The sequence below is a fragment of the Acomys minous genome (assembly GCF_964271855.1).
Source record: "Acomys minous genome assembly, chromosome: 1".
NCBI classification, from domain to species: Eukaryota; Metazoa; Chordata; class Mammalia; order Rodentia; family Muridae; genus Acomys; species Acomys minous.
In genome coordinates, this window is record NC_140483.1 from 56117324 (window position 1) to 56142408 (window position 25085).

The window sequence follows — 25085 nt, forward strand, 5'->3', positions numbered from 1 at the left end:
TCCTGCCAGACCGTACACTAATCACCATCACAATAGTCATAGTGACAGTGTGAGATCCATTGAAGTGTTCTATAAGGATTGTATCTGTCACCCTTAGCCACTTCTAGAGTTATTCTTTCCTGTTCTACAAGAAAATCTGGACCTGCCCCACAAGGGCCCTGCAGGGGATGCTGTGGCCTTGGTGGAAAGCTGACTCCTTGTGGCTGGGCTGCCCTTTGCTCTGTTTCAGATTTTGATCGTGGAATTAGGGGGTAAGCCCTTCAGCTGTACGAGCCTCTCCCTGGAGCAGTGGCTGTGGTGTCTCTTCATAGGGATTGGAGAACTTTTGTGGGGCCAGGTGAGCGTGAGGTGCCCTCTACAGGTCCCCAAGGCTGCAGACCTGTCCTGTGTGAATGTCACTAAGACATATGGCTACAAAGGGTTATGAGCAGGTCGCACAACCAAAGAACATCTTCTTGGGGGTGGAGGAGACATGGCTCAGTCAAGAGAGGACCAGAGTGTGAATTCCAGCGCCCACATCACTTGACTCACAATCACCTGTAACTCTAGCTCCTCCCCTCCGTGGTCCTCCTCCACAGTTTCAAGCTCCTTTCATCTTGGGGTGCCAAGTTAGGGTAACCATTATCCTCATTTCAGGGGCATTAGGTTCTTTGCCCATGCCTAGAGACTGAAAAATGAAAACAGAGCCTTTTCCAAACAATAGTGGAAACTTTGCATTAAAAATTAAATCTGAGAATCTTAAAATGGGAACAGCAGACATCATGCTAACGAAGCAGCAGTCTGGCCAGGGGCTTCTCCACCCCAGCCCACCCCCACCCCCACCCCCACCCCCACCCCCACCACCACCCCCATCCCCCATCCCCCACCCACCTCCTGTACTTCTTGATGGCTGGTTGAGTGCCCAACTCCCAGGTGAGATAAACCAGTCCTACAAATGCTCCAGAGAAGAAGCGTGGCACGCGGCTCAGCACAGCCTCTGGAAACGGCTGGGATTGAACCACCTTTCTCCTTTTCACAAGTTGAGCAGCCATGGGCAGGCTACTTAACCACTCCATTTATCCCACATAGGATAAAAATGATCACTAATTGCTATTAACTAGTAAACAGTTACTGTACAAAACATATGATGGCACCTGTTAAAAAGTGCTCCATGCCTGTTACATTAATTGCGATAATGTCATCTTAGCTAAGGGCTTCATCCTTCCCTTAATGCCATACTTAGCTCTGGCCTGGGCTGTTGGCTACAGATGCCAAGTCTCTGCTGAGAATCCCTTGGTGCCCTTTCACAAGCTAAGGATAGGATTGAGGAGGGCAAGATTAACTCTCTTAGCTAATTGTCCTCCAATTCCTTTCTCAGTCCTTCAAGTCTGTATGCACAATGTGCCTGTCCCCCAGCTTGGTTTGCCTCAGGCCCCACTTCTTCCCACTGGGCGCCAGCTTTGTAGTTCTGTTGTCTTAAAAGGCAAAGGTCACACTGGGACAGAAGAAGCCAGCCGGAGACAGAGTGTGAGTGTAGCGAGGCCCATGGCTGGGAGATGACAGGAACCAAGTCCCCTTCTGTGTGTCTCTGAATGCTGGCACCTTCCTAAGAGTTGACAGCTGGAACAGCTGGTTAGTCTCCTGGGTAGACTGGTGCTTCTTGGTGCTGTGGTGGTGGGGAACTCATGTGGCTGACTAGCCTCCCGGGGGGCCTGGCCTAAGCCAGCTAACATCTTCTCCGATTTGCCCACCCCCTTTTGCTGCGACTGCCCTCAGGTCATCTCTGCAATACCTACCAAGTCTCTGCCGTTCCTGAAGGAGGCGGGCCTTGGCACTATCAAAGAGGAGATCAAGGGTGTCGAGGGACTGGAAGAGATCGATCTTGCTGAGGTGGAGCTGCGCCGAGGCCAGATCCTCTGGTTCCGTGGCCTGAACCGGATTCAGACTCAGGTACTCTGTAGTGGCTTGTCCTCACCCTGGGAGGAAAACTCTCCCCATCGTGGGAAAGGGTAGGACAGCAATAGTTCCCTGCAGCCAGCACCGCTACCCCTTCCTGAGACTTTCTGCTCCTTAGCTTCAGTGCCAACAAGGCCAGAGAGGTCTGTGGAGGATTCCTCCAGGAGGACCATGGGCCACTGTTCACAGAGTTCCTCAGCCGTGGTTGGCCCTACAGCCCATCCCCCACCCCCCAGGTCCGTCAGCTGAGCTGTCTTCCAACATAAGGTCTGTTCTAGCTCCACTCTTGATCCCAAGACAGGGAATGTGTAGGCCTTCCCTGCCTTGAAGGGAGGAATAAAAGACCCAGATTTTATCACATTGGAAGGTACAGTCAGCATCCCTGGCAGTCACGTGATCTCTGGTGCTGCTTTTGTGGTGAGGGCTGTGGTCTGGGGAGGGCTTTGGTAAAGCAGCTCACCTTCTTACACCATCCTGCCTTGATTCAAGGCCTCTCTGGGGAATCTGATGATTAAGAGGCTATAAACAGCAGTTTATCGGTGCCTGATATCTTTGGAAGGATTCAGACTTGCTTCCCAAAAAGGAGGAGGCTGGTTTTTTCTTCTTCTTACCCGTTTCCCTTCTTATAATTTCCGAAACAGAGTACAAGTCTCCTGCTTGTAGCCCTAACTGTGAGACTTCCCCCCACTTTCCACGCACAGCTACCCTCTGGGTTGAGCAGGCTGGCCTTGCCGTGATACTGTGTTTTCCTCTGCTCTCACCCCTCAACCCTTTATTGTTTTACTCCCAAGATTGCTGAGCAAACCATCCATTCCAAGATCCCAAGGGGACTCCCCTGAGTAAGGCCCGTTTCTTCCTCCTAGTTGGCTAGAGGTCGCCATAATATTTCATTTTCAAAAATTGGCCTTCGGCTTGTTTAGAAAACTGCCTGGCCACCTGCCTCCCCTCCTAAGTGCACAGGGAAGACAAGTTAATGCACACTCTACTCACCTATCTGAAGGGAAGTGTCTTCCCCGAGCAAGACACCAGGTATGAAAGTGGGTGAGACTCAAGTAGGAAACCCTGGGGCTCCTCTCCTCTCTCTCCCAGGAAAGGAATCGAACATAGACCAACACAGACAGCCTCATGATGTCCGGTCCCTACCTCCGCCCACCCACCTACCCTCCACTGAGTCCCCTGGGTACCTGCAGGTCTTAGCACCATGACTCCCACCTCTAAAGCCCCAGTTGCTACCTTTTGGGTCTTCTCTTTTCAAAATAACCTCTCTGCTTTTCTTCCCTTCAGGACTGCCTGCCTCCTCTTCTTCTGTGGGATTGTCTTTGCATTTTGTTTTATTCTGTTTTCCGAGCTAGGATGTCGGGTTCCAGAGCCCCCTTGCCAGTGTCTTGCCAGTCTTCCTTGTGGGGAGTTGATATTCGTGGGCCTCCCTTTTCCTTCACTGCCAGTTTCCATTCCCCTGCCTCAGCCCCTCTGTTGGATCTTACTGCACACACAGCTTTAGGCATACACTTCTTTTCCTGCTAGAGCATAAGGTAGCTGGGCCAAGATTTGAGGCCAAGCATGGTGGTACATATCTGTAATCTCAGCACTCAGGAGGCTGAGGCAGAAGGATTCCTAGTTCCTGGCCAGCCTGGGCTATATAACAAAACAGATAAGCAAAAGCCCAAACTTGGCCTTCAAGGGCAGCCTATCAAAGATGCCGGGGCGGGGGGGGGGGGTGTTAAAAAAAGAAGAAGAAAAGAGAAAGAAAAAAGCTGGGCGTGGTGGCGCACACCTTTAATCCCAGCACTCGGGAGACAGAGGCAGGTGGATCAATGTGAGTTCGAGGCTAGCCTGGTCTACAAAGCGAGTCCAGGACAGCCAAGGCTACACAGAGAAACTCTGTCTCTAAAAACCAAAAACAAAACAAACAAAAAACAAAGATGCCACTGACAGGATCCATCCATTTGGCACCAGACTGAGCAAATGCAGCTGGGTGTGCTAACTGCACCTTCCGTGTCTGAAGCCCTCCCACCCCACCAATTGCTCAGCCCCAGGGGGATCCTAACAAAGCCCCTTGCTGTCTGGCTGCTGATCCAGATTGCCCATCCCATTGCAGCGTGCATGGTGGGAGATGTCCCCTTTCCCCTGGTTTTAGGCTGTTTTTCCCTTCACCTTTACCCTTTAGTTTGGGGAAGGTAAAATCACTAGAAAACAAATATTTAAAAAATTAAAGGGCTGGACTCTGAGAACAGTAACTGCAGAGTGCAATTTCATTTGTGGACGTTGCCCTTGTAACACTGTGAGCACCTAGGAAGGAGTCTCTACCTTCTTCATTGGGCTGGCACCTTCCCTGGGGCAGCCCTCACCTCCTACCGCTTCAGCCCTCAGCCCACTGAAACAGAACCGTGCACACGTGAGGGAAGTTTGGTCTCCCCTAAGCATGTCATGGCTTCTCCAGAGGCTTTGTGTACAAGAACAGAAGCCTGACTCAGGAGGCACCTGCCTTCCCATCTTCTAGGGATGCAGGACAGGGTCAGCATCTTTCTGGTCCCCAGGGGGTATTCCTAAAAGGATCTCAACCAATCTCTGAAGGATAAACGAATCCTTTACTATTTGTTCCTTAGTACTTAGGGGTCAAGGAGAAGGGTAGTAGATTGATTAAGACCCCAGACTACTGCCACTTCTGGGAAAGTGGTGACATTAATGGCCTCCATACCTGAGGAGGAGCAAGCTGAAAGTCAGAGGCCTGATCTGGTAGGCAAGTAGGCGGGCAGCTGCACCCTCCCTAGTACCACCCGCTGCCAGTGAAGGTCTCCAGGGCTGAAGGAATGCAACGAGTGGAATTCTGCCTCAGAATCCTGAGCCCCACAGCAGCCAGAGGAAGGGTCAGGAAAGACACCTCATGCAAACTAAGCAGCTCAGCCTAGGAGTCTTTTCACCATGGCCTCCTATACGTGGGCCGCTACACTGCCCATTCTTCTTTAAATGGGTTATTTTCCTGGAAATTTTGCCAAAATAATAAGAATAAGAATAAGTAGTAGTAGTAGTAGTAGTAGTAGTAGTAGTATAAATAATTCATTGATTTAGTTGGTAAAGAGGCTCCAGAGCCTTAAATTTCACTAATATATACTTTGTTTCTGGTATGTCAGATTGCTTGCCTTATTTTTAAGGGTACAGGTCAAAATAATGAATAAGCTACTGGTCTCTGCCTCGTGTATGTGTTGGGGGGCCGTTCTTTTGCATTTTAAAGGCCTTTGGACAACTGTCCAATCTAGGCTACAGGGAAAAGAAAACGGGATCATACGTAGCTGGGTGTTTGAAAATCCAAAGCAAATAGTTCCTTAAATGAAGTGTGATATGCAGCTCCTGCCCCCTCCGGCCCCATCCTCACCTGTTGCTCTGGGTTTGAGGGGTATCTCTCTTGCTCTCCAGCCCCTTTTCCCCAGCCCTCCTGACCCTGCCTTCCTCTTCCTTCTCTCTGACTGTGGAGCGAAGCTGTCTCACTCTCTGATTCTTTGCAGATCGATGTAATTAACACATTCCAGACCGGAACCTCTTTTAAGGGAGTCCTAAAGCGACCGACCATGACTGAACAGCCTGATGTAAAACTGGCTCCTAGCTCCTATTCAACTGCGGTTGCACCAGTCAAAACTTCCCCCTCCATCTCTTCTGCCGTTCCATCTCCTCCCATGGGCAGTGAGTGAGAGTCTGTTACAATGCATGATTTGCTAAAGCAACCACAAGAGAGCACATGGCATCCACTTTAACCAACCGTGGTTACCTGTCCTTTGGGCTTGATCTTATGGCTTAAGGAAAGAAAGGACAAAAAAAAAGAAAAAGAAAAAAAATCCTCCTCTGATCCTGGCTAAAATCAGGCTGTATGCCTTTTCATCTTATTTTATTTTTTAAATGTTGGAAAATTATTAAACCTTAACTATTTTAAAGACAATGACCTTGTTTTCTGACTGTTCCTCTGCATTGCCTCCTGTTTCTTTTCTTGAGTCGCTTTGCTTTGCTTTGCTTTGCTTTGCCTCCAGTTTTGCTTGTCACTTTGCTCCTCTCCTCCCCTTCTGGGTCTAACTCCACCTCTTTAGATATGAGATTAGTCCTACAGAAGACCTAGGAACTCTCTTCACTTCGGGGAAAAGGAGCCTTTGCCCAGGGGTCCTTAATCAGGGCCTGTCCTAATGGAGCCAATACTGAACTCGCTCACTGATTCCTGTCCTTTTGACTACCACTGGCAACAAACACAGTAACTAGACTAAAAAGAGGAAGTTAGTTCAACCTGTGTTGTTTACCTCTCAGAGACGACTTTAAATCAAACTCTAGTTCAAGAACCGGTGGTAGCGCATGCCTTTAATCCCAGCACTCAGGAGGCAGAGGCAGACGGATCGCTGTGAGTTTGAGGCCAGCCTGGTCTACAAAGTGAGTTTAGGACAGCCAGGGCTACACAGAGAGATCCTGTTTTGGAAGAAAAAAACCTAATTAATGCACATATGGGTGGCAGAAATAAAACTACTTTTTGGTCCGTGTGGTGGTATGTGGCACCCCAGCTTTCAGGAGGTTGAGGCTGAGGGTTATAAATTTAGAGGTTTTTTTAAGAGCCTCCTTTTTCTCATCTTTTCATCTAGTTTGATTCTTCACCAGGCAGCCCTTTGTATTGTATTTTGCACATTTCCGTTTCAGGAAACCTTCACTGTCCAGACTTACATAGCACCTGTCAGGCTTCCACTTAAGACTTATTGCCTTCGCTGGTAGATTATTGGACACCTGCTAATGCCTTCCTATTATTGGTTGGTTTTACTTCCCCGAACTGAAAGCAGAAGAGAGGCGGTCAGTATGCTGTCTGGTGAGGGAGGGTCCTCCACCATCACACATATTCCAGGGACTTGAAATACTTGAGTGTGAGTGTCCAGCCAGCCCTAAGTCACATTGCCTGTGGTTCACATGACTGTGGGCCAGGTTTTCCAGGCTTCAGTTTGGTTTTGCCTTTTAGCTGCCCATTAGAATTGGGAATGGAAGTGGGGCTTACCGTAACACCCGTAACACCTGCTGTCTCTTTCCGCCCAAAGGCAGGCTGGAAGGCACCAAATAAGTCTCGCCCTGCAAAGTGCAAAAACCTCTTGCTCTAGTCCTTCCACATTCCTCTCTTAATTGCTTTTCTCCCCTAGTTCTGCCATCTCCCTTCTAACTAGTTTCTATCCTGCTTAACGATTCATTCCTCTGATAGAAAGGGCTAGTGCTGGCTCCCCCAGAGACTTACGAGACCAGTGGGCTCGGAGGAGCTTGCAAACCACAGGCCTTGAGCCCCCAAAAGCTTAGACCAAAGAGGAGGTAGAGCACACTTGCTCTCTCTCAAGCACGCCCCTCCCTTGGAGGTCCTAGGAGCTGTAGTCGTGTGTTTAAAATGTTCTTTGCCATTCCAAAATGCTGTAAGCGCCTTTAGCTGTGCCTCTGATCTCCCTGAGGTCCCCACGGCTTCCCTTTAGAAGGAAGCCCTGTGCCTCTCTACCCCTCTCAAGGAAAGGAGAGTAGAAAAATAAAGTATTCCGGTGGGGAAATGGCACCTTTCATCAGGTCTGCACTGAGCTCTCCAAGGTATGCCTGGTGGTCCAGCCTGCTTTGGGCTCCTGCCTCATGAAGGAGTGAGTTATCCTTCAATCAGCCCCTCAGGAAACATTGCCCAGAGGTCTTGAAAAATGATGTTCAAGGTTGGCTGGCGTAGTGGGGCATGTGTGACGTTTTCCCCATGCCAGCTCCACCAGTCCCTCCTTGTCCCCACGTACTGCTCACACACTAGGCTCCAGGCGCAGAGGATGCCAGCCTTAGATCAGTTGGTGATACACTTACTGTTTGACCGACTGTCCATCAGCACATGGTCTCTGAACCAGCGTTGGAGTTAAACAGTCTGGCCCCGCCCCATGCCTCTATCCCTCACCCTTTCCCCGCCCCCGCCTGGGTCAGAAGGTTCCCCCCAGTTCCCTGACTCCTTGCTTGAGCTTCCTTACAGGTGGCTGGCTCCCCGTAGTTTCTAGAAGTCCTGCAGTCTAACTGGATGGCTGTTCTTTGCTTCCCCCAAAGGTTGCCCTATTTTCCCCAGCTGCCTTCCCTCTTTACTCTGCCTCCTTCATCTGTTGCCCGTAAGAGTGTTACTTAATAATCACCCCAACAGGGGAGGAAAAAAGCCGGCAAACAAGCCCCAGACCCTTCAACCCAAATTTTCAAAAATAAGTTCTTTTAGAATGGATTTCACATATAATCGTTGCATTAAAGTGTCCAATTACTTAAAAAAAAAAAAAACCTAGAAGACAATGAAGTAGCCATAGCTATAACGGTACCTGCCCTCCTTTAGGACTGAGGAATGTGGAGGATGCAACAGCAGGTAAAAATACTGCTACTGTACCTACCAAGGAGAGGTGGCTTTGGATCTGTGCCCTGGTCAGGGTGTCTATACCAGGGCTAAGGGAGAAGGCATTGAGTTTGAGCTCACTAAAGCTAACTTGTCTTGCTCAGATATTTCCAAGTATAGGTTACAGAAAACTTGGGGCCACCCAAAGGTTAGAAGGAGCCGCCATTCTGCCTGACTGTACCCAGATCTGAACAGAGGCAGCCTGTCTGGTGAAGCCCACCACCAGATGGTCAGTAGAGCCACAGAAGCATGCAAAGCAGGACCTCACTGTCCTTCCACGAGGTTCCAGATGCCTTTGCGATTCTTGTGTGTGCTGCAGCGTTGAGCTGACAGTTGAGTGGCAGAGTCCCTTGTTGTCTTCTGTGACTGGAGAGTCATGGGTGGGTCTGTAGCTACAGAGGAGAGAGCCCAGGGAGGGAAAGCCTTAGCCTGAGCCAAAGTTGTGATGGTGAGGCTGCTGGAGGCACTCGCTTTGAGAGAATCTGTGAGATTATGAGAGGCTCCCCAGGACAGGAGATCAGCTGGCTTATTTGCCTGATGGTGTGTATGCTGCTACCTCCGTGCTCTTGCTTCTACTCTAGGGACTTTTTTTTTTTTTAAACAGCGGAAAAATGAAAGAGACACTTTTACCCCAACTTCCACTACTACTCCCTGACCTTCTCCTGGCCCTAACAATTTCTTTTACATCACTCTCGTATCTTTTTTTTTTCTGAGGAAGAACATATCTGAGCCAGACTAGGATTGACCACTTTCCCTAACAAAAACCAGCCTACAACCACCTGCCTTTTCTGGTTTCCCTTCTCCGTTCTCTCTGACATCCATCCCTCCCCAACACCACACCCCAATCTCCCAACCAAGATTCTAAAGCCACGCTGAGTGACACAGTTCAGAAATGTCGAGTTAACAAAGCAAAACAACAACCGCAACAAGAACACCAAAAGAATTGGCACCTTTAAGATTACACAAAAGCTGCTCGGCGTTGGTTGCAGTCAGCCTTTCCTGGACTCCTGACTCATCAAGTCCTGTCTTCTGTGTAGTAGGATGAAAACTGACAGGGCAACCTGTTTGTCCATGTACCCAGGAACACTGCAAAGTGTCTCCTGTCTTCATTCCTTCCAACTGGCCTATCAGAAAAGCCACTCACTCGGAAGCCCGCCTCCTGGCAGCCGCTTTGTATTTGCATCTCCTAGGGGAGGAGAGCATGGAGAGGAGGCTTTTGTGGGAAAGGGGACCCAGTGGAGGGAGGTTGTGGGATGTAAAGATGTGCATGGACGGATGGTTAGGGACTTTTAATCTCCTGCATGCTGTTGGAATGAAGACTGGTTTGTCTGCCTGTGCACAGTATTCATGTTCACTTGTCACCCAGTGTTTTATCATGTGCAAATTGGTGAACGTTGGCTTTTGAAGGTGGGGGGGCGGGGTTAAACAGATAACAAAACCGCAAGGTGAAATTTCCTCATCCTACATTCACCAAGCACACCTCAAGACAGAGAGTCACCTGTGTGGACTATCACTCAAGGTCATTCATTTAATGTCACCTAGTTTCAACGTGCTGCCCTCTGTCCGAAAGAACTAATGAATGTCTTGGTTTGATTTCATTTTAAGAGTGGATTGTTTGGGAATGCTAAAATTCATTTTGTGTTACTTCTTGGAATGCAGCTTTTAAAATGTCTTTATTGTCTGCCATCATTCACTTGTGCTTGAGATCCGAGGCGTGTGATGTGAGGGTTTGGGTTGTTGAGCCCACCATGTTTTGAAGCTGGGGTTTTCTTTCTCTCCTCGAACCACTAATTTTTCCTGTTGTTCCACTTGCTGTTTCTCACCTCCCTATCTCTTCATCTTCTTTCTTGTTCCCCTGGTATAGATCAAAGTGGTCAGAGTGTTCCATAGTGTCCATGGTGCCATGCACAAACCCAAGAACCAAAGCTCCATCCACAACTTCATGACCCCACCTGACTACGCCGCAGATGATGAATGTCCACCGTCATTCGTGGAAGACCAACAGGAAGGTCCTGACCAGGTTCCTAAGGCGGGGACTAAGGTGCTTCTGTTGGATGGGGAGGCTGCTCCTAATGACAACCAAAACAACAACGCCGTGGATAGCAACCAAGTGCAAACCGTTGCCTCCTGTTCCGACAGCCCTCTGCAGAGCCTGGAGACATCAGTTTGAACTTCCATTCTCTGATTCCCGTCCCTGCTTTCCCTGTCTCTTTTGTCATCTGTCCCATCTATAAGGTGATGATGGGACTTGTCACTGTTAGGTCAGCTGCTCCTAAGTGTGAGAGAACCCCCACCTGACCATGAAGAAGCAAGAGCACAGACCTACAAGGATTCAGTCAAACCTTGGGCAGGCAATGGGAGATCTCCCCCCTTAGGTATATCAGTTGTCATTTTTCAAAAAATGATGGTATAGTCCTCCTGGCTCCACCCACCTCAGTCTCCACAGCACTCCCACATGTGTCCCCACCTCCTGACTTGGAGATTTTATTCTCCAAATTTCTGCCATTTACAAGTCTAGTTGTGGGCTCAGGGAGAGACAAATGCCTTGTGTTGGGGTTTCAGTAGAGAGATTATTCTCAAAACATTTTTTCCTATTTTGAAAATGTCCACTCTGAGGCCTCCAGCTCTTTCTGCCCTTCAGTCTGGCCGTCCCCAAGGGTTTTTGGATCTTCTCTGCCCCTTATCATCCTTCCTTTTACTCTTTTTTTTTTTTAATTTTTATTTTTTTTTTAAGTTGTGGTAACTACAAGAATGGAAAGGACATGGACCAGTTGAGTCAACTTTGGCCCCTTCTGGCCCCAGCAGGACCTTTCATTTGTTCTAGAGGCAGGCGGATTTCTTTGCTAAAGTGGTCCTCTGGGGGCAAATGAGCGGGTAAAATACTTCCCGTTGTCACCAGGTCAGCTCCAGTTTCTGAATATCTATCCATCTTCCTGGGTGTATAAGGTGTATGAGTGCCAGGGAAATCGGCCATGGCCTTGAAGCTTGCGTACGTGTAATGCATAGTTTTTACTATGGGCCCGAGCCTCCTCCCTGTCTAGAGAGGCAGCAGAAGAGTGAACGGGGCACGGCCCCACCTCCTAGCCAGACGAGGAGTTTCAGGACCCACATGTGGGGCAGGCCTAGGGCCAGAAATCACTGAAGCAGAGGGTATTTGCCAAGGTTCTTTCAGAGCAGGAGCTACGGTTGGAGGGATGAATGTTAAAAAGCCTTTGGGAGGAGCTAAAGAACCAATCTTCCCAGGATCTGAGAAACCCCTCTGAAGGCTAGGTGCCTGAGTACCAGCTTTGACATTCCCTTCGCTTGCCTAATTCCATACTTTGTTGTGTCCTACAACATATTCCATCCCTAAGGAGGTTCCCCAACTTGTGCACATATTCCAGTGTTGAAAATGTGTAGCCAAAAGAGAAAGCTCCCCGACAGTGCACTGATTCAAGGAGCAAAAGGCCCTCCCTGGAAAGCCCCTGCCTCCTCCCTCGTTGCTTTCACACACCCTCTCTCAGCCTTCGGAGGCAGCAGCTCCACTCCTGCCTGAGAAAGCCTGTGCCTTTCTGCCCTGAACACTGCCCAGAGCACCCTCTTCCCCGCCTGCCTCTCAGGAGCTGGGAACTTCACCAACAGGGACTTCGCCTTCCTGGGACAAGGTGAAGGCACCATTTCCAGATGCTCCCTTAGTATCCCCAGTGTGCTGATTTAAGCATTTGTGTGCAGGTGGATTGACTTTATTAAGTCAGTGAGGCCCACCTCCCTCTTTCTAGGGGGATGGGAATAAAAGAGGGTGTGAAGGCTCATGGGAAGTGCCAGGTTTCTGCTTGGGAAAGGAAGGCAAGATGAACCTGTCCACTCCTCAGCTTTTCTTCTAAAGATCTTCCTCCCTCCCCACTTGTCACCGAAGCTGCTAAGATTGGGTGAGTGAAGAGACAATCGCCATTCCACCCCCAGTGCAGCATAATCCATCACTATAGGAAGTAGGGGAAAGGTTTTGGTTTGGATTTTGTAAAGCTTACACATTTCAGCAATCTTTCCTTTGGGGGCGGGGTGGGGGGCATGGGGGAAGCATCTCACTCAAGGTGTTAGTTATTCAAATAAAAATATTTAAGTACTTTAGAAGATTTGATTACCTCAGATCATTTTTAAAAAGCAAGCCAATAACAAGCTTCGAGGGCCATTTTACCATCCTTGCTCCCAAGGCTCTTGTGGTGCCTGACAGGTTACTCCGAGGGCTTAAGTCTACTTTTTCAAAGTCAGCAGGTTTGTGTGTGTGTGTGCGTGTTCTAGTTTCCATGGTAAGAGAGAAAATAGAGAAATATTATGCAAAAAACAATAGTTTTCTTTAGATCAGAAACTGATATTTTTGAGTCAGCCATATATATATATATATTGTTTAAAGACTTTCAAATAAAGTGCCGTCATGTAACACCATGGAGGGGAGCACACAACCAGCTGTTTGACATGACAGGTGACTCAGCATATTTGTAATTGGTTTAAAAAAAAAAAAAACAATATGCCACACTTCCTTTCTCCAAGGAGCCATCTTTATATTTAGGGAAAAAAATTGTTGGGTTCTAAACTTTTTTAATATAAATTTTGTTGACATGGAATTGAGTGAGTTCAAGTGTTTCTGTGCATATGTTTTTATATGTTTTTTCTATTCAGTTTCAGTGATCCAGGTGGCAGTGAGAAAATATGACAAAAGTTAATAGCACTTTTCCCTAAATGGTGCTTTGAATTTGAAAGAGGTCTGATGGGGAGAAAGAGACTGTATCCTAGATCCGTCTTTTGATAAACCTAGAAAGAAACGGGTAAGAGCCTGCGGGTAGTGAGGAAAGCACCTGTAAAGAGTCTCCTGGGCTTTGAGGAGATGGGTGTGTGCCGCCATGGAGAAGGAGTGCCGGGCTGGTTGGTAAGCAGGGCTGAGGATCAGCTGGGTTTCTGTTTCTGGAGGGATTAGCTGGCAGAGCAGGATCAATAGCTTCTCTCCTGGTCGGCAAGGCTACTCTGATGTGGGGTTCACATTTCTTTATGCTTCTTTCACTTCCTTTCCCCCCCTGGAGTGACCCCATTCGTGAGTTTCCGTGTATGGATCTGAGTTGTGACACCTTCCTATTTTGTGTGCTGCAGCAGATGGGAGACAGAGCTCCAAGTTGGTAAAGAAAATACAACAACAGTGGCTACTTTTAGCTCCTCCATCTGACAGGTTCAGGACTAGGTCCTTCTCAACAATCCTTCGCTGTCCTTTCAAGTACTTTCCCCATCCCAACAGATGTAAGAGAGACCAGCTAGACATCCTCTGGGCACTTGTGGGTTCCTCAGGTTCGGTTTTCGTTTCGCCCGCAAGCTTTAGGGGAGAGCTGCTCAGTTCAATCAGAGTGATTACCTCACTGCCGAAAACCCAGAGGGGCCCTGGGACTTGAGTGTGCCAGAAACCTCTCTTGCATCACTCCCTTTTTTCCCATTCCCCCTGCCTTACAGTTGACGCCACCTGTGGTACCATCCCAGTCTGCACATCTGACCACTTTCTGCGTCCAGGGCCCGCCCCTTGGCACTGGTGAGGGTGGGCATTTACACAGCCTGCTGTTCTAAAGCCATTTCAGCCTCCTCCTCACAAATAGACTAGGTACCCTCTTTCCCTTCCATTTAGCTCAGAGCCAGCACGTTAGACCTGCTGTCCCCTTTTTTCTTGGTTGGGAGAAGTGAAAGGAAATGAGCTTCCTGAAAGGGAACCGGCCTTTGGGTCATGTTTTCTCCCCATATGTATATATGCCATATGTAAATATGCCATATGTGTGCCAACAAATTGATCTCCGCCATCTTTTCTAGTCGGCATGCAGATAGGAATTTTGAGCTCTTCTCAGTAACTAGTATAAGGAGCACTGGTATTTTTGTACAAAAGGAAAAGAAAAAAAAAGACAAACAAACAGAAAATTGACTTCGTGGTCTGCATGACAGACATGGTGATATCAAAGCAATGTATATCCTAGCGTGTGTTGCCATAGTTTGCAGTTCAGCCTAACAGTGCACTCAATCTGTATTTGCATTTGATATTATTTAAGCTCTATGTATAATGTTTTGCATGTATTTATATGGTTCTTGGGAGGGGGGATGCTCGAACTGACAAATCTGTACTGCAAACGTGTTATGCCACTGACACAGGAAGGGGAAGAGTTTTAAAGGGGCTCTTTTTTTTTTTTTCTTTTCTTTTTTTTTTTTTTCTTTTTTTTTTTTGGGAAACAATAAAGCTTTTTGCTGATGAACAGAAACCAATGCCATGCACTGAGAATAAAAACCCATGCCCACTTGTGATGTGCTGTCGTCCATGAGTCTCCACTTCTGGGTTGCACCTCTGGGGCTTCTGGAGCTGAGAGTGGTTCTGCCTTCACCACCTTTGGAGCAAGCCCAGGGCCCGAGCTTGTCTCTAACTATATGACATGCCCCCTTTAAGGCCTCACAGTCCTGGGGACCAGCCTCATTCACTTGAAGAACCAGCTTTTCCGTGCATACCACAGTTAGAATTTGGTAGAGTTCAAAACCCAGGTCCTGGAAGGCTGAGGCCTCAGGAAGGGTGCCTGGTGTAGACCACCGTTTTCCTTCTTCCCTCCGCCCCGCCTCTTCCTCCTCCTCACCTTGCCCCCTCCTCTTAAAATGCCTTTTGACTTAGTCCCCCTTAATCCATGGCTATTCAGGTAGACATCCTCCACAGATGTTTTCTTTTTCTTTTTCTTTTTCTTTTCTTTCTTTTTTTTTTTTTAATGGTCCCTTTCATTGCCTTTGGGCATGGCTGGCATTAGACCCTGAGGACTCCTCATTGCAGCTCTCACCCAGGTATACAGCCACCTTCCATGATCGCTTTTAAATCATCCCCTCTAGAAAAGGACCTTGTCTCTTGCCTGGGTTTCCTTAGGAAACGTATGTTGGTGAAGGACAGCCAGTGTTCCCCGGTGGCTTCTAAAGGTGCCCGCTCAAAAGTAGGGACCAGCCTGAACGGAAAAGACTCAAGCTACCTCTTTTTTTAAAAAAGGGCTCAGGCTACCTCTTTTTTTTTTTTTTTTTTTTTTTTTTTTTTTTTTTTTAAATGGCTGGGTAGAGCCGGGTGTGGTGGTGCACGCCTTTAATCCCAGCACTCAGGAGGCAGAGGCAGGTGGATCACTGTGGGATCAAGGCCAGCCTGGACTACAGAGTGAGTTCCAGGATAGCAAAGCTGTTACACAGAGAATCTCTGTCTCGAAAAAAAAAAAAAAAGCCGGTGTGGTGGCACATGCCTTTAATCCCAGCACTGGGGAGGCAGAGGCAGGCGGATCACTGTGAGTTCGAGGCCAGCCTGGTATACAAAAAGAGTCCAGGGCAGCCAAGGCTACACAGAGAAACCCTGTCCTGAAAAACAAAGAAAGTTCTTTGCAAAAGGTTGAGACAAGTCCTTTTAGCTGTCTCAACTTGCCACCAAGGATGTCAGTTACCCAGGGAGGTCTTGGGAACTAAAGCTTAATTGACCCCTATTCAAACTGGAAGTTTTATTCAAAATGACTTCAGCTTGGTTCCTTCTTACATTATGAATCATAATTTAAATACGTGATATTTCTGATGACCTATGTGACCCCTGAAATGGGGTCAAAACCAGAAAACTGCTGGCATTGCTGGTACCACAACACTCCAAGGGATGTTTTGTCTCTACTTCTCAGCAAACCCAGGCTCTGTGTACAAACTCAGCCACCGCTCAGTGTCTTCCGTGTGCCTTCCGTTGAGAGCCATCGCCTGTTAGCACACACTTCTTCCCAACAGAGCTCAAGTGCTTAGACTGATCCTACTAGTGTGCTCAGGAGACTGCTCTGGAAGAGACACATTCCAAACTGCAGGCGCTCACACAAGGCCTATTTAAAACGTTTGTTTGTGATAATAAATACAGAACCCAGACACACATGCGCGCGCACACGCACATGCACGCACGCACGCACGCACACAGAGCTATACTTCCCGTCCTTTAGACCCATGGATCTTAGCTGACTAGTCCCCTCCTCCATGTAAACTGGTGTGGAGTGCATGCTTGTAGTCCCAGTACTTAGGGCAGAGGCTGGAGAATCAGTTCAAGGTCAACCTCAGCTACCATAGTAAGTTTGATGCCTAGAATCTATAAGATACCATCTCAAAAAAATACATTTTTATAATATAGATGAAATAATATATATATTTGAAAATATATTTGAGGATATATATATATATATATATATATATATATATATATATATTTGAAAGAGAAGGCTGGTGTATTAGTTACTTTTCTACTGCTGTGAAGAGACATCATGACAAGGCAACTTTTAAAAAGAAGGTGTTTAAATTGGAGGCTGATGGCTCCACAAGGTTAGAGCATGGTAGCAGGTAGGACAGGGTTTCTCTGTGTAGCCTTGGCTGTCCTAGCCTTGCTTTGTAGACCAGGCTGGCCCTGAACTCAGAGATCCATCTGCCGCTGCCACCCCAAGTGATGGGATTACAGGCATAAGCCACTGTGCCCAAAGAGACCTTACATCTTCATTCACAGACGGGGGGGGGGGGGCGGCGGAGTACTAACTGGGAATGGCCCAAGTCTTTTGAAACCTCAAAATTTCCCCAGTGACACAGCTCTTCTAACAAGGCCACACCTCCTAATCCTCCCCAGTTACACCGACTAGGGACTAAGCAGGGACTAGCAATTGCCCTCATGCCTAAGAGGAAGAAGAAAGACCTGTGTAGTCATCTCTCCATGGGGGCTGGGGGGCTGGAGAAGTAGCTCAGCAGCTAAGAGTGCTTACTGCTCTTACAGAAGACCCAGGTTCAGTTCCCACAACTCACGTCAGGCAGCTCACAGGTACCACTAGCCAGTGCACCAACTCATATATAAATAGCTCCATCTGAGCAAGAATGCCTACATCTTTTCTGTTAGCCCTTTGAGCCAGCTGCTGCTGAGAAGGCAGGAGGAGGAAGAGGGTTGGGTCTGTTCCAGCTTGCCCTTCGGTGCGGGGAGCTGCGGGAGCAAAGTTTCAGATGAGTGAAGATGCCTGCCGCTGGCAAGCATGAGAGCGTGAGAACCAGGCACGCTCCAGTCCCCGCTTAGCGTCTTCACTGCCTGCGTTTTCTGTTTCTGCAAGGCCGTTTCCAAACTACACACTGAAGATCAGAAGGCCCTCAAAGATGATTCGGAGGGCAGGTGTACCACGGAAATAATCATTCTTTTTTTTTTTTTAAGGTGTTTTGTTTTATTTTTTGGCCAGTGTGGTGGCTCAGGCCTGTAGTCTCAGCACGTGGGAGCCTGAGGCAGGAGGATTACAATGTGTTCGAGAACAGCCTGTGCTACATACTGAGTTCCAGAACCATGTAAGCTACAGAGTGAGACCCTGTGTCAAAAGACAGAAGTTTGTCTGGTTTTAGACTTATTTTACTTCGTGTGTATTCGCCGACATGTATCTATGCGCACTATGTGTGTGCCTGGTGACCAAGGAGTAAGAAGAGGGCAGATCCCATAGACCAGGAGTTACGGATGGCTGTGAACCACCATACGGGTGCTGAAAACAAGCTCAGGCGCTCTGTAAGAGCAGCATGCTTTTAATCCCAGCACTCGGAAGGCAGAGGCAGGCGGATCGCTGTGAGTTCGAGGCCAGCCTGGTCTGCACAGCGAGTCCAGGACAGCCAAGGCTACACAGAGAAACCCTGTCTCAAAAAACCAAAAAAAAAAAAAAAAAAGAGCAAAAGTGCTCTTAAGTGCTGAGCTATCTCTCCAGCCCCCTTGGGTTGTGTTTTGTTTGTTTGTTTGTTTTGGTTTGGTTTGTTTGTTTTCTGGTTTGGTTTGAATTTGTCCTTCAGAGTAGCTGTACCTTTTTATTTTTTTTTAAGATTTATTTACTATGTGTACAGTGCTCCGCCTGCATGACAGAAGAGGGCATTAGATCACATAAGCCACCATGTGGTTGCTGGGAATTGAACTCAGGACCTCTGGAAGAGCAGTCAGTGCTCTTAACCTCTGAGCCATCTCTCCAGTCTCATAGCTGTACCTTCTTTAAATGACTTGAAAACAGTGAACTAGGCACTGAAGAGATGACTCTGCAACTCCCAAGCATCTGTTGTTCTTTCCAGGACCCCAGTTCAGGTCCCGGCACTGACATCAGGCAGCTCACAGCTGCCTGTAATTGCATGTTCAGGGCATCTGAAATTCTGGCCTCCATGGGTACCTGCACACACATGGCGTATGTATGTACATCAGGCATACACACACATGCACATAAATTAAAATCAACCACAACAACAAAAACATTGAACTAGCTTATCTAGAAGGTGTCTGCCAGCTCTAAAATGATCCAGATTTAGCAACAAACAACAAAAAATAAAACAGACTGCGGAGAGAACTCAGTAAAGTGCCTGCCATGCAAGCAAAAAGACCTGAGTGTAGTCTCCAGAAGCTACTTAAAAACAAACAAACAAACAAAAGACAAAAAAGAGGCATAGAGATGGCTGCTTGTAATCCCAGTGCTGGGTGACACAGGTAGAACACTGGCCTGCCAGCCAGGCAAGCTTAACCAGTGAGCACAAGATAGAGACCCTATCTCAAAGTGCTAGGTAGGCCAGGAGGCGGTGGCACACTCCTGTAATCCCAGCACTCAGGAGGCAGAGGCAGGCAAATCTCTGAGTCCGAGGCCAGCCTAGTCTACAGAGTGAGTTCCAGAACAACCAGGGCAGTTACACGGAGAAACCCTCTCTCAAAAAGAAAAAAAAAACAAAAAACAAAAACAAAAAAAAATGGATGGATGGTTACTGAGAGCAACATTCAAGAATGACCTCTGGCTTGTACACATCTATACAGGATCACACACACACACACACACACACACACACACACACACACACACACACGTGTATATACACATGTATCCAGTGCTACATGCTCAAAGACACACAAGCCTAATTTAGACACCTCAAATATCTTCCTCTCCCTTTTAAAAACAAACATATCTATAAATAAAATCTATAAAACTTGTGATTGAAACCCAGCCTGTTGATAATCCAGCTGATATATAGTAGAATGGAAAACTGCTTTAGGATTTAATGTAGAAAGAGCAGTCATTTGGAAACTCAGAGATGTAATCCAGCTAGGATGTCATAAATTCAAGAGGCACAAGGTGCCACTCGAGGCAAGGTGGAAAGAGTCTGGAATTAAAAAGCCTGTGTCGGATCCTGACCTCGCTGCCCACTTGCTGTGTGACTTCAGCGTCTTTCCAACTCTGACACTTTCCATTCCTGCTTCAGTCTTTAGCTGTTGTTAATAACTATCTAAGCCTGAATGGAATTTCTCTTCCACTTTTTTTTTTTTAATCTCTCTGGAATGCAGCATAATTGTGTGCTTTGAACACTACGACATACCGGGACGTGTGCCAGCAGGCTTCCCCTCAGGCCCAGCCACCTGTACCTCTAACAAAGACAAATGCTCCACATCCCTGAAGTCCGAGAATTCTTTTCTAAATCAGCTCATGCACTGACTAGGCTTGTGGCCAGCAAACCCTGTGGGAGGATACTGTACGCTTGTCTCCTGTCCTTGGACATTGGTCCACTCATCCAGTATGCCCACGTTGATGCCTGAGCCTTGAAATGCATATGCATTGAAATTGAATTAAGGGAAACTTGGGAATGCGCGCGCGCACACACACACACACACACCCTCTTTGAATTCAGTCTCATGGGAAAGAGACAAAACAAATATGTGCCGCGTCAAAGGGGATGGAAAGCAAGGTAGACGGGGAAGAGAGCACAGCTGGGAGAACAGAGAACCGGGAAGGTGGTTATGACCGATGTTTGTGGACACCAAAAAATCCGGAGGATGTTAGAATGAGCTGAAGGATATGGAGCCAGCAAGGGCGGACCCTGAAGCAAGGAGATGGATCCATCACAGGTGAGTGACTCGATGGGAAAGTGAAAATGGCAAATTCAGAGCCTGGAGGCTCTTGTGCAATGTGAGCTCACTAGAGGATCGCGACAGAGAGTGCGATGATCTACCCTACGGTTTAACGGGGTCCCGGTGTCTGTTCTGCAGCCGTGGTGTAGAAGACAACGGAAAGCCGTTCCTCAGTGGCCTAAGCCTCTAAGAGCACAGAGAAGTCCACGCCCCATTGCCCATGCCGTTGTCCTATGGCACACAAAATAGCAAAAAGAAGGCGGGTGGTGGTGGCGCATGCCTTTAATCCCAGCACTCGGGAGGCAGAGGCAGGTAGATTTCTGTGAGTTCGAAGCCAGCCTGGTCTACAGGGCAAGTTCCAAGACAGCCAGGACCGCACAGAGAAACTCTGACTTGGGAAAAAACAGAATAGGAAAACAAAAAACAAAAACAAAAACAAAAATAGCAAAAGGGGCTAGAGAGATGGCTCAGAGGTTAAGAGCACTGGCTGTTCTTCCAAAGGTCCTGAGTTCAATTCCCAGCAACCACATGGTGGCTCACAACCATCTGTAATGAGATCTAGTGCCTTCTTCTGGCATGCAGGCACACATGGGGGCAGAACACTATAAATAAATAATAAAATAAATAAATCTTTCTTAAAAATAGCAAAAAGAAAATGTTACCCTCGTGTAACTGCTAGGGGTGCTCTACTTGCCTCCAAGAGACACAGAGAAAACAACCTTGACCTACACCTTCCATCTTCTGGCTCCCGTTGTCACAGTCACCACCTGGACCACTAGCAGGTGTTGTGGCCACTCCCCTCCCCTGGGACTTGCTCTGACCATCTGGTTCCTGCTGTGACTGTCACTGCTTCCTGTGCCGGGTGCTACCTTTTCCTGCCAGGGCCCAGAGGGTCAACAGTCGTCTGCTTGTCCTCTTAGAGGAGGGAGTCTGGCCACTTGCAACTCGGGGACCAAGGAGAGTCAGATTGATCCTAGCAGACCTCCTCCCTCCAGACACCTCCCTCATCACCATCATGGCTGCTGTGTGGCTCTCATGCTGATGGGTCTCTAGGGACACTGCAGAGGCCTGTAAATCAAAACCCCTAGAAGAACCAAAAAGGCAGAGGTCTGGTCTGCCCTGTCAGCAACACCAGTCACCTCCCCTATCTGGGTCCAAGACTTAGGAAGTGTGCAGGCCCTGGCCTGGCCTCTGTCCTCGATTCTGAATGTCCCTCATGCTGCTCAAAGGTCTCCGGCGGAGTGGAGGCGGGGAGCAGAGAAGGGAGCTAAACTGGTTTTCTCACGTCTTTAGCTCAAAAGGAAGGACTTTGCTACCTTTGTTCTGCTTCAGGCCTGTCTTGACTGGAAAGGCCTCGGGGACAGAACGGTGAAGGGGGAATAAACGCCTCCGTAGAGCTTTTCCTGTCGTCTAAGTTTGTCCCAGCCCCAGAACCTTCCAAAAAAGGAAGTTCTAGTTTAGGTTTAGGTTCACTCTGTCACACAAGGCAACTTAGACTCTTTTTTTTTTTTCCAGAAATATAAGAGCTTCAGGTAACACCTTTGTGGGCCAAAGCTCAGCCACAAGAGCCCCCGGGCTTCCTTCCTGTGAGAGCGGCAACAGCCTTTGCCCCCTGGTAGACAGTGCACAGCAGGAAGAATGAAAAGTCACCGAGCAGTTCCCAGTGTCTCATGCCATCCCACTGTGACTCACAAACTCAGCAGCAAGAAACACTGAGAAAATTTGTGAGAGGCCCAGTTAGCTCTTTGCAACAACTCTGTGCTCTTGGACTCAGAGGTTCCACGCTTTTGCCCCAAGGTTGTCAGAGATCAGTTGGGGAGGCAGACACACCTCAAAGGCAGGTGTCCCCACAACATGCTCAGCACCCTTCCCTGTCGCACACAGAGCTATGGAGACACAGAAGATGGCCCTCGAAGATGACCCAGGTCCCTAAAGCTTTAAATAAGTTGAGGTGCCTGTTTAACATATCAAAGCAGACCTGGCTGCCAGGTTCTCCCAGCATCCCTCAGTCCCTACCTGTTATAGGGTATGGCTGCCATATCCTGCTCTCTACCCTTAACTCTCCAGACCAGGGGCTGAGGTGCCCTTCCCTGTATAATCCAGACATTTTGGTTACCCACTCTTTTTACACTTAGCCCTCTTGGCTGCTGTACTTCGTTCCTCTCTCCCCAACTCCTTTCTCCTCTGCCCCCCTTGTATGCCTCAGGGTCATGTCAATTCTGGACTGTCCCAGGTGTCCCTGTCTCCTCCACCAGACCTAGGAGCAGTCCTGTCCTTCCTTTCATTTTCTTTTTCTGTTTTGTTTTCATTCAGTGATGACTCTTATTTATTTATTTATTTATTTATTTATTTATTTAGGTTTTTCTGAGACAGGGTCTCTCTGTGTAGCTTTGGCTGTTCTGGACTCACTTTGTAGAGCAGGCTGGCCTTGAACTCACAGCAATCCTCCTGCCTCTGCCTCCTGAGTGCTGGGATTAAAGGTATGCACCACCACTGCTCGGCCAGTGGTGACTCTTGAACCATGTTTTCCTTTTATAAAGCACCAAATACATTACTATTTTTTTTCTTAAAATAACATTTGATGGTTGCAACAATCTGAGCAGCTGGAGTCCAAAGAAGAAAGTAACAATGACCTCAAGGCCATCAAGCCAGAGAGAAGTGGACCACACATTCAGATAGGACTTTACTGGTATTTTACAAAAGAAAAAAATGCTAATAAAATGAAGATACCTGGGCACACATCATACAAAGTGAGGGTGAATGGGTCTGTGTGAAATACATGAACCCACAAGGGAGAAGCCATGTAGACCAGCCACCAGGCAAAGGAGAACCTAAGACTGCCTCTTTCAGTGAGTGAGGCCTCATAAATATGGGATGGATGAGTTGCATCTGTTTTGTTTTGCTTTGTTTTGTTTTTAGTGAAAGAGCCCAGGCTGGCCTCAAACTTGCAATCCTCCTGCCTGAAGATTACAGGAGTGGCCTCTGTTTAAGGAGTAAAGTAACAGTGAGGGTGGAAGGCAACGGGAACAGTTCATTACATAGAAGAGAATAAGATTAATGTCACTATAAAAACATAACAGGCCCTGTTCAATGAGCTTGTGTGTGTGTGTGTGTGTGTGTGTGTGTGTGTGTGTGTGTGAAGATCTGAGCCACACATTTTTCATTAGTGGTCCAATTAATTTTCACAGTATTGTGTAAGAACTTTTACTGTTGCCAGTTTACATCTAAAGCGATCACACACACACACACACACACACACACACACACACACACACACACACACACAAAGCAGATGAGCTGCCAGGATTCTCTGAGTGGTAAGAATCTGAGCCCAGGTGATAAAGTCTTTAACTAGAACTTGTGTCTTCCTGAAGAAGACGTCTGAGAAGATGGGGCACTCAAGGCATTATGGGTGTAGCATGCAACCCTCCACCTTCACCAAGAGACTTTGCTCACCAATCTACATACATTGAGTCCCTTTCAACCAAATTAAAGCCAGGCGTGGTGGCGCACACCTTTAATCCGAGCACTCAGGGAGGCAGAGGCGGGCAGATCGATGTGAGTTCAAGGCCAGCCTGGTCTACAAAGTCAGCCAGGATAGCCAGGGCTGCAGACAGAAACCCTGTCTCAAATAAACCAAAAGAGAAGAAAAAAAAAAAAGAAAGGAAGGAAGGAAGGAAGGAAGAAAAGAAAAATAAAAAAAGAAAGAAAGGCCAGACAAATCAAATCTAAACCTAGCATGGTATGGCAGCATAGGCCTGTACTCCCAGTGTTCAGGATTCTAAGGCAAGAGGATTGAGTGTTCAAGGTCAGCAAGACCCTGACTAAAGAAAATAAGCAAGACTGAAACCAGCCCTGCTAGTTTATAATCATATGTCACACTCCTAAAGTGATTTTGAAAGGTTCCAAGGAACACTAGAAGAATCCGGTTTAAAACACACACCTCGTTTCCCAGGACTAACTGGGCCCTCCCCCCACCCCCATTCTGAGAACATATTCCCCACCTTCTTGTCTTAATTATTAGCCAGATTTGATTCCTGGAAGGGAAGGAGAGTAGAACTGTTTTGCTCACTCATGGCAGTGGAAAGGGACACCAGGAGGGAGGCACACAAGAGATGGTTACACACACAGGAAAACACTTCTTTATTTATCATTGGTCAGGAGTCTGGGGTCAGCTCCACGTAAGGTCACACGGACAGCCTGTCCACTTGTCTCTAATGCAGGAGATCTAGTGAGGAATCCTGGAAGGGAAGGGGGGGTTGTTTTGTTTTTTCAAGACAGAGTTTCTCTGTGTAGCCATGGCTGTCCTGGAACTCGCTCTGCAGACCAGGCAGGCTGGCCTCGAACTCAAGTGATCCGCCTGCCTCTGCCTCCCGAGTGCTGGGATTAAAGGCGTGCGCCATCACCGCCACGCTAGTGGAATTCTAGCTCTTATTTAAACCTGACCCGAAGGAAACATAGGCAGAGAACTAGGTTCCAGCCCCGCAGCCAACTGCCATCAAACCATCTGTTCCAGCTAAGCAGGCTCCCCAGAGGGAGGGTGGTGAAAGCCCAGCATGGCAGGGTTTCCTGCAGAGTGCAGGACTAGTCTGCAGCCCACTGGGGCCCTGGGAGAGCCGGAACAAGCAGGGTGTGTCCAGGTTCTGGAAGCCAAGGACTCCAGTGTCCACCCAAAAGAGGTCCGGGAGAGAGGTATAATGGCAAATGTACTGATGACAAAGGCACTGTCCCTTTCTCTTTACCTGGAGCTCCACCTGGTTTGGGGAGTGTAGTTAGAGTAGCTCTGCATTATCTATACAGTCTCAGTGGCTCTTTCTGCCTCACCCAGGAGTGTTTCTGCACACATGTGGA

At 47.9% G+C, this 25085-nt stretch overlaps 1 protein-coding gene across 4 annotated transcripts in view; it reads left to right on the plus strand.

The window, feature by feature from the left end:
• Positions 1 to 14627, plus strand: part of ATP2B4 (ATPase plasma membrane Ca2+ transporting 4) — a 99463-nt gene extending 84836 nt beyond the window's left edge. For 2 of the 4 annotated variants that reach the window (XM_084785359.1, XM_084785358.1), the window contains 4 exons: positions 230 to 337; positions 1756 to 1929; positions 5439 to 5613; positions 10191 to 10352. In XM_084785359.1, coding sequence (XP_084641485.1) covers positions 230 to 337; positions 1756 to 1929; positions 5439 to 5613; positions 10191 to 10216 — 483 coding nt within the window. In that variant the 3' untranslated portion in view covers positions 10217 to 10352. Of the gene's footprint in view, positions 1 to 229; positions 338 to 1755; positions 1930 to 5438; positions 5614 to 10190 lie in introns of all 4 variants that reach the window. The other 2 variants (XM_084785357.1, XM_084785356.1) reach the window with 1 other exon arrangement.
• The last annotated feature ends 10458 nt before the right edge of the window (positions 14628 to 25085 follow it).